Source organism: Coturnix japonica, chromosome 10 (genome assembly GCF_001577835.2).
Source record: "Coturnix japonica isolate 7356 chromosome 10, Coturnix japonica 2.1, whole genome shotgun sequence".
In the NCBI taxonomy this organism is placed as follows: domain Eukaryota; kingdom Metazoa; phylum Chordata; class Aves; order Galliformes; family Phasianidae; genus Coturnix; species Coturnix japonica.
This window is the reverse complement of record NC_029525.1, coordinates 486,272-500,131: the sequence shown is the minus strand read 5'-3', so window position 1 is coordinate 500,131 and position 13,860 is coordinate 486,272. Positions and strand designations below refer to the sequence as shown.

The window sequence follows — 13,860 nt, the reverse complement described above, 5'->3', positions numbered from 1 at the left end:
CAGGGGATCTCATACAGAAAGCACACCTGCCACCTCGAGGGCCTGAAAGCTCAAGGTTTATTCCCTAAGCCCACCTCCCTGCAGGAGAACGATGAGCAGCCGCTGTGTGACTGCAAGGCCCCAGGCCTGCCGCTGCTGTGTTTACGCTGGGCTGAGCGAAGAGCGGGGACAGGGCCAAGAAGGGACCGGGCCCGCAGCCCCCGGCAGGCACCGGCTCCGCGGGCACCGGGAGGGCGGAGCGGGGCTGCCAGGCGGTGGGCTGGGCCAGGCCGGGCCGCTGCGGGGCCAGGGGGAGCGAGGCCTGCGGGGCGGCGCCGGACCGGCCGGGGGCAGAGGGCGGCCCCGCGGCGGGGGGAGGCTTCGCAGTCGGCCCTTGGACCCGAGAGCCGAGCCGAGCCGAGCCGAGCCATGGCGGAGCTGGGGCAGAACCTGGCCGTGGTAGTGCACCGAGCCGGGGACCTGCGGCTGGTACGGGCCGGGGGAGCGGGGCCGGAGGGAGCGGGAGGCGGGCGGGAGGGCCGCGCAGCCGGCGGGGGCTGCAGAGAAAAGGCGTTCCCAGAGACGGCAATTGCACCTGCGGGAGGTGCTGGTGTGGGATGGCGGGGTGCTGCAGGGCCGACCCTGCACAACACACGGAGCTCACAATGAAGGCCGGGCCGTGCTCATGTGTGTGAGCCCTTCGTGGCTCCCTCCAGCCCGGCCCTGCTGCAGCCTTCACTGCGAATGCATGCAGCAGCAGCCTGTCTGCTGCCCGAAGTGAAAGGCCCTGCACAGTGAGTGAGGAACAAGCTGGTCCCTCTGGTTCAAGAACATGTTCCCAAGGTCCTGTCATTCAGAAAGGTGCTCGAGGCTTGTGATGGTAGATGCTGGCTCATCCCATTTGTATGTCTGGTCTCAAATCCTGCATCAAAAGGACCTGGGAAGACTGGGCATAAGCCATCAGTGTGTCTTCACAGCTCAGAAAGCCAGCTGTATCTTGACTGCATCTGAAGCAGCACAGCCAGCAGGGCAAGGGAATCTGCCCCTGTGCTCTGTGCTGTGCGACCTCACCTGGAGTGCTGCATCCAGGAGGGGAGTTCTTAGTGCAGGAGAGACACGAAGCTGCTGGAGTGCATCCAGAGGAAGGCCATGAAAATGCTCCAGGTGATGGAAAACCTCCATAGGAGGACAGGTTGAGAGCTGAGGCTGTTCAGCTTGGAGAAGACTCTGAGGTGACCTGGTAGTGGCCTTCGGTACCTCATGGGGCTGTAAGAAAGAAGGGGACAGACTCTTTAGCAGGGTCTGTTTTGATAGTTTGAGGAGAAACAGTTTCAAACCGCAAGAGAGAAGATTTAGGTTGGATGTAAGGAGAACGTGTTGTACAGTATAGTGAGGTGATGGAACAGGTTGCCCGCTGCCAGAGGTGGTGGATACTCTGTCCCTGGAGATACTCAAGGTCAGGCTGGATGGGGCTCTGAGCACCTGACCTAGCTGTACATATCAATGTTCATTGCAGGGGGGTTGGACTTCTGTGTTTATTTGCCCCAATTCTCTTGTTGCAGTGCCCCACTGGTCATATTAAGAGATAGAATAGGAAACTTTGAACTTGCTGTCTGCATTACTGATGGGTAAAGTTAGGTGAGATAGTCTTTCCCATGACACCCACATCCTTCTGAACTTGTCTTCCACAGGGACAGTTGCTGTGAATTCAGATTCTGATCTATGTTACGTGAAAATATATTGATATATTTTTGTTAATTCTTCTTTCAATCTTGTACAGTTAGAGCAGCCTTCTGTTTTCTGCCACTTCAAGGTATATTGGTTTGTATCCTTCCTCTCTTAATATATCTTATTTCACTGAAGAAAATGCTGCTTTGTTGCTGAAATTTTCCAGAAAATTTCCTTTTCTCCATTGAATTCAGATATCTTTCATTGCTAGCTAGATACTGCAGGCACTCTTGCAAAAAGATACAGCCAGAGGTAAGCACTGCAAATAGCAAACACCTGCTGTGGGCACACTATTCTCTGATGTCCACCAAATGTTTCCTAGTAGCTGCTGTATTTAAACAGGAGCTCTGAGAACAGGAGATCTGCTGAGAGGACACCTGCCCAGTCTTGGCCTCTGAGCAAAGGGCTCTAGGATGCATGAAAATTTGAGCAGCAAGTGGGATCTGCAGAGAGCAAGGTTAGTGCATACTGCTTTAGTGAGGGCTTTCTTAGAAGCGTGACCCTAAAGGTGGGCTTTGGGTGAATTTCTTATTGTTAACAGGAAAATAAATGTAACCTTCTCCCCTTTACTTTCTTGACATAGAGGAGAAATGTATGACAAAGCTTCTTTAAAGGTGGGATGTTCACGTGCCCCTTCTGTGTTCTTGACCCCAGACTTCAGGGATGTTTGGAAGCACAACATGCAGTGGGGCAACACTGCATCGTTCCATCTCAGTGTTGTAAGACCCAACAAAACTCTTCCTTTCTCTTTTGAAGTAACTGGGGGAGATCAGCAGAGGCAGAAAGCTTGGGAGGTTGGGAGGAAGGATGACCTGTGGCCAACAGCCAGCACTTTGTGATGACTTTCAGAAGCCTGCAACTATTACTCATCCTATGAAGAGGTGTTCATGCAAATTGGTGGATATGTGACTTTAAATATGGTTTACAGTGGCATTTACTAGTGACATTTAGTTATTGCTCTGTAGTAAGAATAGTTTCTTTGTAGTATGATCACAGAATCATAGAATCCTTGGAGTTGGAAGGGGCCTTTAAAGATCATCTAGTCCAACTCCCTGCAGTGAACAGGGGCATCCACAGCTACATTTGTTGCTCAGAGCCCTGTCCAGCATGGCCTTGGATGACATCCACCATGTCTCGGGGCAACAAGCAGCTGAGTCCCTCTTGTCTTTTTCTGTTTGTCCGCAGGAAAACCGTCCGATCCCGGAACCGGGTCCCAATGGTAGGTCTGGATATGGTTGGTTCTACCTGTCACCTTTGCTGCTCTGTTTTCTTTTCTCATTCTCTTTTGTCACTCCATGATACTATAAACAGCTGAGAGAGTATAAAGTAATAATAATAAAAACAGAATCCGCAGCTGATGATGCTGTGTTTCCCTTTGAAAAGAAGAGCTGGGGCAGTCTCAGAAGGAGCCAAGTGTCTGGCCTTGTTTGCATCCTATTTCATGTATTTCATATTACGCTGCTCTTGGGACAAACCAGAGGATCTTACTGAAGGGCTGAATAGTAACAGGCCAGGTGTGTGGGCTCGTGGGATTTGATCCACTGCTCTCTCCAGGACTGAAATTATAACTTCAGAAGAAGGAGAAAACTTGCTCTTTTGTGTTTGCTTCAGGAGTCAGCATGCCCGTCTTAGCTTCTATTAGCTTTTATTGACAGGGATCTCGCCCTATTTTAAGCTTTCCTGAAATGAAAATCCGTGTGCGGTTTGACATTTCAGCATGTCTCATGGATGTGCCATCTGTCCTTAAAGCGTTTATGTGCAGTTATGGTGCATCTATTTAATTCCAGTCAATTTGGATATTTCAGAGCTGGTTTGACCATGGTTGTGGGACAGTGACTGTGTCTCTCTTCTGGCAGAGGTCCTCCTGCGGATGCATTCTGTTGGAATCTGTGGTTCCGACGTTCATTACTGGCAGCACGGTCGAATTGGAGATTTTGTTGTGAAGAACCCCATGGTTTTGGGGCACGAAGCTTCTGGGACTGTCATCAAAGTGGGAGCAGGAGTGACACATCTGAAACCAGGTGATTAGAATCGAGTCTGTCTTTGGAGCTCTTTGTTTTCCTGAGAGTAAATTGATAACAGGCTGTGCTTTTCCATTGCAGTGATGCATCTGCTTTTATGGGCTGTGGGTCACACAGTCTGACCCTCCTCTTAAAGTGCTACGGTGCTTATGTATCACCCAACTTGACTGCTGTGGTTTGTGTTTTTCTTAGGGATATCTCAGTACCTTGTGTTACCTTGATCTGCCTTGATTTTCTTTTATTGCAGGTCAGAATGCATGCTGATAAAAGGTGCCTTTTGAGAAAGCTGGAGAAAGCTTCAGAAACCACACGCATTACTCTTGCCAACAACCTGCTGTTAATGTTTCTTCAGTGTGTGTGTGCATGAAGGAGCAAGTGGCCTCCTGCAGTGGAGAGGGCCATTGGTGCAATTGTATGAGGCCTCATGTTGTTACCTCTGCAGTTTGCAGAAATGTCCTAGAAAATGGATTTAGCAGCAAACTTTGCCATTTGCTGATGACTGCGAGTTAAGCAGAGTTGGAGAGGAGGCCTAGAGGGAGGTAGCAGGGTGCATGGGTGCTGGGATGCAGATGAAATTCAGTGCAGATGAAGGAGGAAGAGAAATTGCTGCGGATTACGAAGCGCAGAGAACCCAGATACAGCCTGGTTATTCCCAAAACTGAATGTAATGGGAGGCTGGGAGAACATAAAGCATGTCCTGTCCCACTCTCCCCTGGGCATTCCCTATGTGCCATATCACAGATATATCATACTGAGCTTGAGCAGATCTTTACTTTAGTCCTTCCTTTTGATGTCACTGTACCTAATTAAGAGCCTTTTGCTGGAGAGAGTTTAGCACTGACTGGCTTTCTCTGCCAAATAAAAAGGAACCATCTTCTGTCCCTGGTGTACTTATCATGTGATCCCACCATTTTTTTCCTTTAGCCTATTGTACCATATAGGTACATTTAAATTATTATTGGTTGTTTTGCAGCATGTGTCTTCCCAGCCACCCTGAATATGTTATCATTGGCATCAAGCTATTTCTGTTCTCTGATATCTCCTGCCTCAGTCCTTGCTGATACCTCTGCATCTTGAGTTCCTTTCCAGCTTAGTGACCAGCAGAGTTTTCCTGCTTTGTCTTAATTGTTTCTTACTCTGACTGTTAGACATTTTGAATGAGATCTATCAGTGCGGGATTGCTTAGGCTGAGGACTGTCCTTTCATCTATTGAGGCTGAGTGCAGCTGGAGAGAGATTTGTGTGTGACTGAGCCTCCATCTGCTCTGTGGCTGTGCCTCTGAAACCCCAGTTCTTTTCATCTAACTGCAAAGGTCTTGGGGAGGAGGCCTCTGTAAAGGAAGTGTTGGGAACTTGCCTGCTGTGAGCAGTGTGATCTTTCTCAGCTAACAGATGTCTTTCATGCTTCTCCCATGCCAGGGTTTCATGCTGTTCTGAGCTACCCCATGCTATGTGCTCACCTTCCCTCTCAGTAACACACTCTGCTTTCACCCCTGGCAGGTGACCGCGTGGCCATTGAGCCTGGTGTCCCAAGAGAAACAGATGAGTTCTGCAAAACTGGCCGCTACAACCTGTCTCCAACCATCTTCTTCTGTGCAACACCTCCTGATGATGGGAACCTGTGCCGCTACTACAAGCACAGTGCCAGCTACTGCTACAAGTCAGTCCTGCACCCTTTGCAGAGAAACCTGTACTCCCTGCAGGGGGATTAGGTGAAGCAGTCACCCTTGGCCCTTTTGAGTATCACAGTGAGCGCTCTGTAATTGAACGCAACAGGTTTTGTTGCTTTCTGATCCATGAATGACATGTAAAGGCTGGGACGGCAGCCACTTTGCAAAGTGTTTATCAGGCAGGTGTAGCCTTCCCCTCTGGTGCCAGACATCAACAGACATTTCCTGCATATTTTGTGCAATGTCACTGCTGGTTCACCCTGTAATTATTTCCTCTTCTCGCATGGTCCCTGCTCTTGGAGTCTTTTGTCTTTATATCCTTGCCTTCTTAGAACAGTGCCTGCAGGTCTTTGATTCCAGTATTATTGCTGCTTTTCAGGAGGCACCACATCAGTTGCTGACGCTTCGCTCTGGCATTTGAAACAGTCACTCTGGTTATAGCAGAACAGGAAGAGAAAACAGCATCCCTACTAAGCTGGTTTTTTTATGTGGCTCTGAGTGGCCCCACTGAGCTGCCAGTGTTACACACCTGTTTTCATATCCACTTGATCAAACTTGAGTGTGCTCTTAATTGTGGCAGGATCGACATGTTTGCTTAAGAGCAAACCCGTGTTTAAGTACTCCAGCAAATTACTACGCTAAAAGTTGCATAAACCTGTATGGTATTATACCCGTGTAAGTGCATTTACACAGGAAGGTAGAAATAGGGTAAGATTCTGGTCCCTTGAGACAGGTGTCTATCTGGAGCTTTTCTTTCATAGAGATGTACTACAGCTGCCTTCCCACAACTGTCATTTCCATTGCTTTGTATTTGTGGTGGCCTGGCTGAGCTCTGACCTTGAGCTTCCCAATGCTGTCCCAGCACCCGCTGTGCAGCCACACTGGTGGCTTTCTGAAAGTCTGGGATTTATTTCCATTAGCAGCGCAGAAGGGATTCACCCTTCCTCTGCTTTTTTCCCAACAGTTTTGCTATCTGCTTTATGCTTCTGTTTCTGTCCAAAAGATGTTTGATACCCTTTGTATGCATCTGTGATGTCTTCAGGGACCAGTCCACTGGTTGAAACACTTTGTGCATCATGTCTAGGGCACGATGAGGAGACCTGCTTCTGGCTGCCTTTGGTTTATGTGGCATCACAAGGGGAAATGGATTTAAGTTGAAAGAGGGAAGATTTAGGTTGGATGTTAGGGGGAAGTTCTTCACTAGGAGAGTGGTTAGGCCCTGGAACAGGCTGCCCAGGGAGGTTGTGGATGCCCCATCCATGGAGGTGTTCAAGGCCAGGTTGGACGGGGCCCTGGGCAACCTGATCTAGTAAACATGGAAATTTGGAGGCCCTGCCAGGCAGGGGGGTTGGAGCTTCATGATCCTTGAGGTCCCTTCCAACCCGGGTCATTCTGTGATTCTGTGATCACCATTGGCTTGTGCTAGGTAGCAAGGTGTTTACTGAAGCATGGAGGAGCTGGACTAGATGATCTTTAAAGGTCCCTGTCATCTTAGAAGATACCATGATTCTATGGAGCTACGAGGCTCTACCTAAATGAGGGCTCTGGGGTTTCACTGATGGGTCGCAGCTGTAGGGCAACCTACAGATAGTGTGGAGAAGTTTGTGGGTCTCTGTGTTGGGTACTTAGGCAATGCAACCTCTTGAAATGCCTTCCAGTTGTACATTTCTCAGGTAAGAATGTATTTTGCAGTGGTTAATTAGACTCATTGTTTAATCTTCAAGTATCACTGCTTTTCTCCTCACTCTTAAAAACCTCCTTGGTGACTTTTGCCGTGTCTGACTCTTGCAGGCTTCCAGATAATGTTACCTTTGAAGAAGGGGCCCTTGTTGAGCCACTTTCAGTGGGAATCCATGCCTGCAAAAGAGCAGGAGTCACTCTGGGAAGCAGAGTCTTCGTAAGTGGCTCAGGTATGGTAGAAGTCCTCAGTCCCTGTGTTCTTTGCCAGCAGTGGCACAGAGGGGGATGGACAGGGTGCAGGCTATGCTTCTAGACTCAGATGTAAGTGTGGGTCATGGGACAGTGTTGGCAGTGCCAGGGGAGACCTTGAGGCTGTCCTTGCCCATGCTGCACTGCAGAGCTGCACTCCGAGAAGCCGGAATGCAAAGTACAAGGCAAGCTGTGCCAGTCAGCTCAAGGTAGCGGAGGACCAGGTGATGTTTTCATTTCAGAGTCCCTCCTTTACCAGTAGCTGCTCTCCACATCTGTTCTCACTGTGCTAAGATTGTGTTGATTCTGTGCCCACCTGGAAGCACAGGCAGAACCCAGCTCTGGGCACATTAAAATTTTGCAGCCGGTGTTGTCTGACAGTTGTAAATGTACTTTTTCTGCTCTTGGTATCCAGGACCAATTGGCCTTGTTAATGTGATTGTAGCCAAGATGATGGGTGCAACAGAAGTGGTAGTTACAGGTAAGTCCTTTCAATCCTTAGAAGCATGCTTCTTTCACGTGATACCTTGCTATTACTTCAGGGTAGCTGCTTGGACACATCATGCCTGTCTGTGAATGTACTAGTAGTGTGCTTTTTTGGAGGGTATCTTAATAAACATCTCATTTTCCAAGACAGACAGGCTGGATTGCTGGGCTGAAGCCAATGGGATGAGGTTCTACAGGACCATGTGCCGGGTCCTGCACTTTGGCCGCAACAACCCCAGGCAACACTACAGGCTTAGGGCGGAGTGGCTGGAGAACTGTGTAGAGGAAATGGACCTGGGGGTATTGATGGGTGCTCTGCTGAACATGAGCCAGCAGACCTTATCACTCTCTATAACTACCTGAAGAGAGGTTGTAGAGAGCTGGGCGTCAGCTTCTCTTGTGTAAGTAGTGATAAGACAAATGAGAATGGCCTCAAGTTGCGCCAGGGGAGGTTCAGAATGGATGTTAGGAAATACTGCTGCTCTAAAAGAGTGGTCAGGCAGTGGAATGGGCTGCCCAGGGAGGTGGTGGAGTCACCGACCCTGGAAGTATTCAGGGAGCATTTAGACATTGTGTTGGTGGCCATCGTTTAGTGAGAACTATTGGCGATGGACAGTTGAATGGGATGATCTTGTAGGTTGAACATGTGTTTGTTTGGGTCTGGAAAACCTTTGAGCATGGAGATCTCACTAAGCAGAAAGCTGAAGTGTTCTGGGCCGAAGCCCCAGCACGGTTCTTTCAGAAGGCTGTTGCTTCATCTCCCCGCTTTGGACCAGCTTCTTTTGACTTCTTGGTTACTGTTTTTCAGTCTTCAAGTTGAGAGACAAAATTCCACCCTTTTGCTTTTCCGGAAGGATCCTTCAGTAATAGATTGCATCAAAACCAGAGGCTGCTTATTGCCTTCTCCTCCCAAAATGCTCATTCTGCCAAGTCAAGGGCATATTTTGCTCTGCTGGCCCCACCCTGCAGGGTGTGCTTGCTGGATGTAATCAATTCAGGCCTTAGATTTTGCTAAGTGTCGTCATCCAAGGATGATGGTTGCCATAACAGGAAGATCAGCTTGATCTCTTGTATCATACCCTTGCCGCATGATCTGAGCTACCGCAGAGGTTGGTGGGTGACCCAGTCCATGGGTGGGGAAGAGGCTGATGAGTGGTCATGACACTACAACATGTGTCCCAAGTGACCGTAGGGAGTTCTTTGTACCCACTTTGTAGGGTGAGTGAGGTCTGGGTAACGATCCTGCCCTATACATATCTGCACATGGCCCACCTGGGGCTGAGATACTCTGAGATACCCACGCAGGTGCCGCCTCTAGTCAAATATTTGTGCACAACATGAGCTGAGCAAAGGGTTCCATTTGCCTTGTTGTCAAATATTTGTACGTGACTTGAGCTGAGCAAAGGGTTCCATTTGCCTTGTTGTTGCCGGGGGTTTTGCTGTTCTTCTCAAGGAACTGCTTTTGGTGTCAGGTTTAGGAACCGATACCTGTGAGGTGACTGACCAACAAGTCCTTTCTGTTGTCTGCCACCAAATTCATTCAGCTCATCGCACACAAGTTTTATATTTGTCCATGGAGAACTTTGTCTGCACAGCACACTGGAAGCTCATTGCTTTAAATGTTTGTTTTGGAAGACTATGCACGAGTGTATAACTTGCTAGCAGAGCTTTCCCTGAGTGTTGGCAGAACTCAGCTCTTATGGCTGCTGTCAGAGCTGGAGCCAGCAGGTGTTGGAAATCTTCTGAAGGAACTCCAGCACTGTAGCTAGAGCCTGACACTCAGCTCTACCCTTCCTTGTGTACACCAGAGCTTTGCTTTCCTACCAACTATTGCACCTTACCTGGTACAAAATACTGGTGCTTCTGATAACCTGCTGTCCTTAAAGACGTGTAGAAGAGCAGCCCTATACCCCAAGCAAATGAAGCAGTGGTCAGGTATTTCTATGAGAGTGTTGGACTGTCTTGCCTTTTTCTATCATTTAAAATGCACTTGGTATTTCCTGCCTAGGGGATATTCTTCTCCTTGTGCTGTTTAAATCTCAAGTCCTGAGTACTGGTGCCTCTGGAAACCCTGGAATTTGGTGTCAGGGAAGGTGAATAACTAGACCAGGTTCATCTCCTTTATGAAGGTCGATCAACACAGAACATGTGAGAGCTTCAAGAATATTTCCCAGTTAAAGTGGCTTAAAGTGTGATTTGATAACTTCTGTGGGATTAGAAATGCAAGACTGGGCTACTTAGAATGGCAGTGAGAACAGTGATTATCTCTGGCTGGGAAGTGAACATTAATTTCTGCCTAAAGGCAAGAGGCAGCCCTGTAATTCTTTAAGTGAGGATTTACCCCCAGGAGTTATGTGGGGTTTAGCCACAATGAGGTTTAAAATCTAAACATCTTGGTCCTACACACTGACAAGTGCTGGACAGAATAGTAGCCTTTGGATTGGAGAACCTGCAGTTCTGGCAGCTTTAGTGAATGTTTAACAGTGATTCACACAGGCCAAGTGCACTAAGATGTTACCAGAGGCCTGACTGATGGTATTGCTTCTCTTCCTGCATTCCTCTCCTGTGCAAGGACTTCCCTTGATGAGCAGATGAGGAAGCTGACACCAGCTGCAGGAGAAGTGTGTGGTTTTTTCCTTGGGCTTTGCTCCCATACACTGAGATTTGAGAGACACACCAGCCATGCCAGGCAGAAGTGCTGCTTAGCTGTCGAAGTGCCTGAAAACCAGCAGCTTTTGTTGTTTGGGAAGTCTCTGAGTGCAGCTTGGTGCTAAGTGTAACTGTACACCCTGCCCATAGTGCTCAGAGCTTGGGAAGGGTAGAGGTGATTCATATCTCCTGCAGCCTCATCTTTTGGGGCTTCCAGCACTGAGTTTCCAGCCTTGGCTTTTCATAATTTTCCAGTGTTTTATAACCCTTTGTTCTTCCTTCTTGAAACTTCCCCCAAGCTTTTCTGGGTGCTCATCTCTGGGTGTGCCTGCACCTGGCCAGGAGCCTTCTCACTGCCAGCAGGGACATGTCCATCACCTATCCTGGCAGTAAGGTTATGTTTCCTGCATGATGGGCAGGGCACGTTCTCTGGCCTCGCATCCTTCCAGCACTGGGGCTGACTCATAGCAGCTCACATCAGAGCACCGGACTCACCAATCCTCACTCCTGTTCTCTGCCTTTGATTCAGACTTCTTTTCCAATGCAAACACATGGGCCTCTGCAGATCATGGCTTTGGCAGGCAAAGAGATGATTTCTAACTGGAGATCATGAAATCGCTGAGGTTGGACAAGACCTTAAAGATCACCAAGTCCAACCACACTGCCTTCTTGATCATATTCAGGCCTCAACCACATGTGCTTCCATCAGGCTCCTTGATGGCAGTCATCTGCTTGCATCAAGGCTGGGCAACCCTTTGGCCTGGGTGGGCTACAGAAATTCATGGGACTCATCTTGAGGTAGTAAGAGCTGGGCACTGAACAGGATGGTTCTGCATGTCAGATGGGGGTAGGAAGCAGACTGCAGGCTCAGGTTCTTGCTCCCCCTCTGATTTGTGTGTTGAACTGCTGTTGACACGTTATGTCCTTCCACAGATTTATCTGCCCCTCGCCTGCAGACTGCCAAGGAGGTGGGGGCAGATTATACCATTCAGGTAAAGAATGAGACCCCGCAGGAGGTGGCTGCCAAAGTGGAAAGTCTGCTTGGCTGCATGCCTGACATAACTCTGGAGTGCACCGGAGTCCAAGCCTGTATCCAGGCCAGCATTTATGTGAGTACCAGTTGTCCCTGGGATAGAACAGTACTGGGTTTTGCTTTCCCTTTCTGAGACCTGGTGATGGAGACAGTTCTTTCAGTACCATTCCCTCAATTTCAGCGGGCTTAGCACAGGGGAGAGAAGATGAGTGGAAAACCACAAACTGGAGACTAATTATCCACCGAGGGATGATTTAAAAGTCAGTCTTTTCAGACAACACTGAAATAACTGATTTGATGCTAGATGTGCTTAACACAGAGACTAAAGGAGCACTGTGAAACCCAGGTGTGGCTACACAGCAGCGTCAGGTAGCTGGTACAAATAGAACAGAATCTTTCATTAAGTCCCAGTAAAGAGGATAATTAAGAAAATTAAAAGGAGGTGAAGAAAAGCAGCTGTGGAGGGGATATTTTGCTCTTGTGAACCTTGTAATGGTAGGATGTAAAGTAGACACTTCTCTGAGGTTGGCAATGAAAGGACAGGAGACAAATGGGATGAGCTGCAGAAAGAAATTCCAAGAGAGCATCGGTCTTGTAGATGTTTTAAATGTTTCCTACTGAGATCCATAAGTAACTTCTGTACTCCTGAGCGCCAGTCATTATACAGAATGAGGTTTAGATGACAAAATCCCTCAGGGCTTTTTGAAAGATTGCCATGTTTATCATGTGTTTCACACTCGGGGTCTCCTGGCAGCATCCTGCCTCTCCCAGCTCTTCCACCGTGCCCCAGGCCATCCATCACAGCCACAAAGAGCACCTTTATTTTTAGACTGATGGCAACATACAATATATTAGTGTGTCTTTTCTCCAGGCCACTCGTTCTGGAGGGACACTGGTGCTGGTGGGGCTGGGCCCTGAGATGGTGACCGTGCCCATTGTGAATGCTGCAGTGCGGGAGGTCGATATCCGCGGGATATTCCGCTACTGCAACACGTGAGTCTCACCACTGGTGTCTCCATGTCTTTCCTTCCCGACATCCTTGAGAAGGTTTATACTTGCTCTTGGCCCTTTGTGCTGGGAGATCCTAAGCAGCTGTGTGAAAAGCTGGCTGCATTTGCCTTCCTAACCATTACATGGAAGATTGTGGGCAGAATTCCCTTGGTTGCCTGGGCTGAACAAGTTACTGTAATGAAGCCAGGTTCCTCTTTGCCTTTTCCTTGAGGCTCCAAGTTTGGATGTTGTGTTGAGGGATATGATTTAGCTGGGAAGTATTGGTGATGGTTGGACTGGATGATCTTCTAGGTCTTTTCCAACCTTGATAATTCTGTGATTCTGTGATTCTTGCTGTTTCCCTTACAGGTGGCCTGTGGCCATTTCCTTGCTCGCATCCAAGCGGATCAACATCAAGCCCTTGGTTACACACCGCTTCCCCCTGGAAAAGGCTCTTGAGGCATTTGAGACCACAAAGAGGGGAGAAGGGGTAAAAGTCATGCTGAAATGTGATCCCACTAACCAGAACCCATGAGGTGCTGCAGAGCCCGGCCCTCTCCCTCTTGCACCGCCTGCCTGAGATGCAAAGCATGAAGCCACGAGAGGCCGATGTACGGCTGTTGCATGTTTACACAGTCACCTTATGCAGGCAGTGTTTTGTAATAGAGCTAAGAAATCAAATGATAATGAAGGTGAATGGCACTGAGGGATACATGATTTTGCACATCCCCTTGGGGGTGCTCAGGGACTATAACAGCCTGTGGAACAAAACCTGACCAGGGAGCATCTGAATGTACAGATTGTTCACCCCATGCTCCTCAGACGGCAAACTGCAGGTCCTGAAAGCCCAGTACTGTTTTGGTGAAGCTGGGCTTGGAAGCTGCCTTGTCTCTGGCTGGGAAAGCAGATCCTGGTCTTTATGGGGCTGCTGGTGGGGAGCACAGCATGGGGAAAGCATAGCAGGGGAGCAGCATCACTAAGATAATACCACTGTGAATGAATTGTAACTTCTTTGGGATATCAGCCCTTCCTGCTGAGTCAGTGAGCCATGAATGAAGTACTTGCCAAGGAGCAGGTTGAAGATAATCTAATCTTAGATTACGGTTGTGTTAATTTTAATAATAGGAGATCACTCTGAGATCCCTTTCTTGGGCCAGCACTGGCCTTCCCACAATAAATGCTACCTTCCTGGTGTCTGTGTCCTCTGATGGTTTGAAGGGGTCTGTGACTATTGGACTGTGCTGTCTTCTGGGCTTTTGTGCTTCTGGTCCTCACCAGCCTATGGGAGCTCAGTGACCCAATGAGACTTTTCTCCAAGGCTCAGCCTCTGTGGGTGCCCCCTAGACAAGGTCTTTCAGGGAAGCACTGCAGGGGCA

At 48.7% G+C, this 13,860-nt stretch overlaps 1 protein-coding gene across 2 annotated transcripts; it reads left to right on the top strand.

Annotated features, from left to right (window-relative positions):
- The first annotated feature begins 332 nt into the window (after positions 1-332).
- SORD (sorbitol dehydrogenase) lies at positions 333-13,678 on the top strand. 2 transcript variants are annotated; one of them, XM_015872333.2, is made up of 11 exons: positions 366-468; positions 2,050-2,164; positions 2,291-2,426; positions 2,893-2,926; positions 3,564-3,728; positions 5,228-5,387; positions 7,189-7,307; positions 7,742-7,807; positions 11,395-11,570; positions 12,366-12,487; positions 12,854-13,678. In XM_015872333.2, the coding sequence occupies exons 2-11, from the start codon at positions 2,121-2,123 to the stop codon at positions 13,017-13,019; spliced, it is 1,188 nt and encodes a 395-aa protein (XP_015727819.1). In that variant the 5' UTR covers positions 366-468; positions 2,050-2,120; the 3' UTR covers positions 13,020-13,678. The 2 variants fall into 2 exon arrangements, with proteins under 2 accessions (XP_015727820.1, XP_015727819.1); XM_015872334.2 differs by lacking the exons at positions 2,050-2,164; positions 2,291-2,426 and having other exon boundaries at positions 333-468.
- The last annotated feature ends 182 nt before the right edge of the window (positions 13,679-13,860 follow it).

Excerpts from the sequence above, each read along its gene's own strand:
- SORD (XM_015872333.2), top strand. The coding sequence starts at position 2,121 with ATGCATGAAAATTTGAGCAGCAAGTGGGATCTGCAGAGAGCAAG. Across the intron at positions 7,808-11,394 it reads AACAGAAGTGGTAGTTACAG|ATTTATCTGCCCCTCGCCTG; the intron begins GTAAGTCCTTTC and ends GTCCTTCCACAG. Across the intron at positions 12,488-12,853 it reads ATATTCCGCTACTGCAACAC|GTGGCCTGTGGCCATTTCCT; the intron begins GTGAGTCTCACC and ends TTTCCCTTACAG.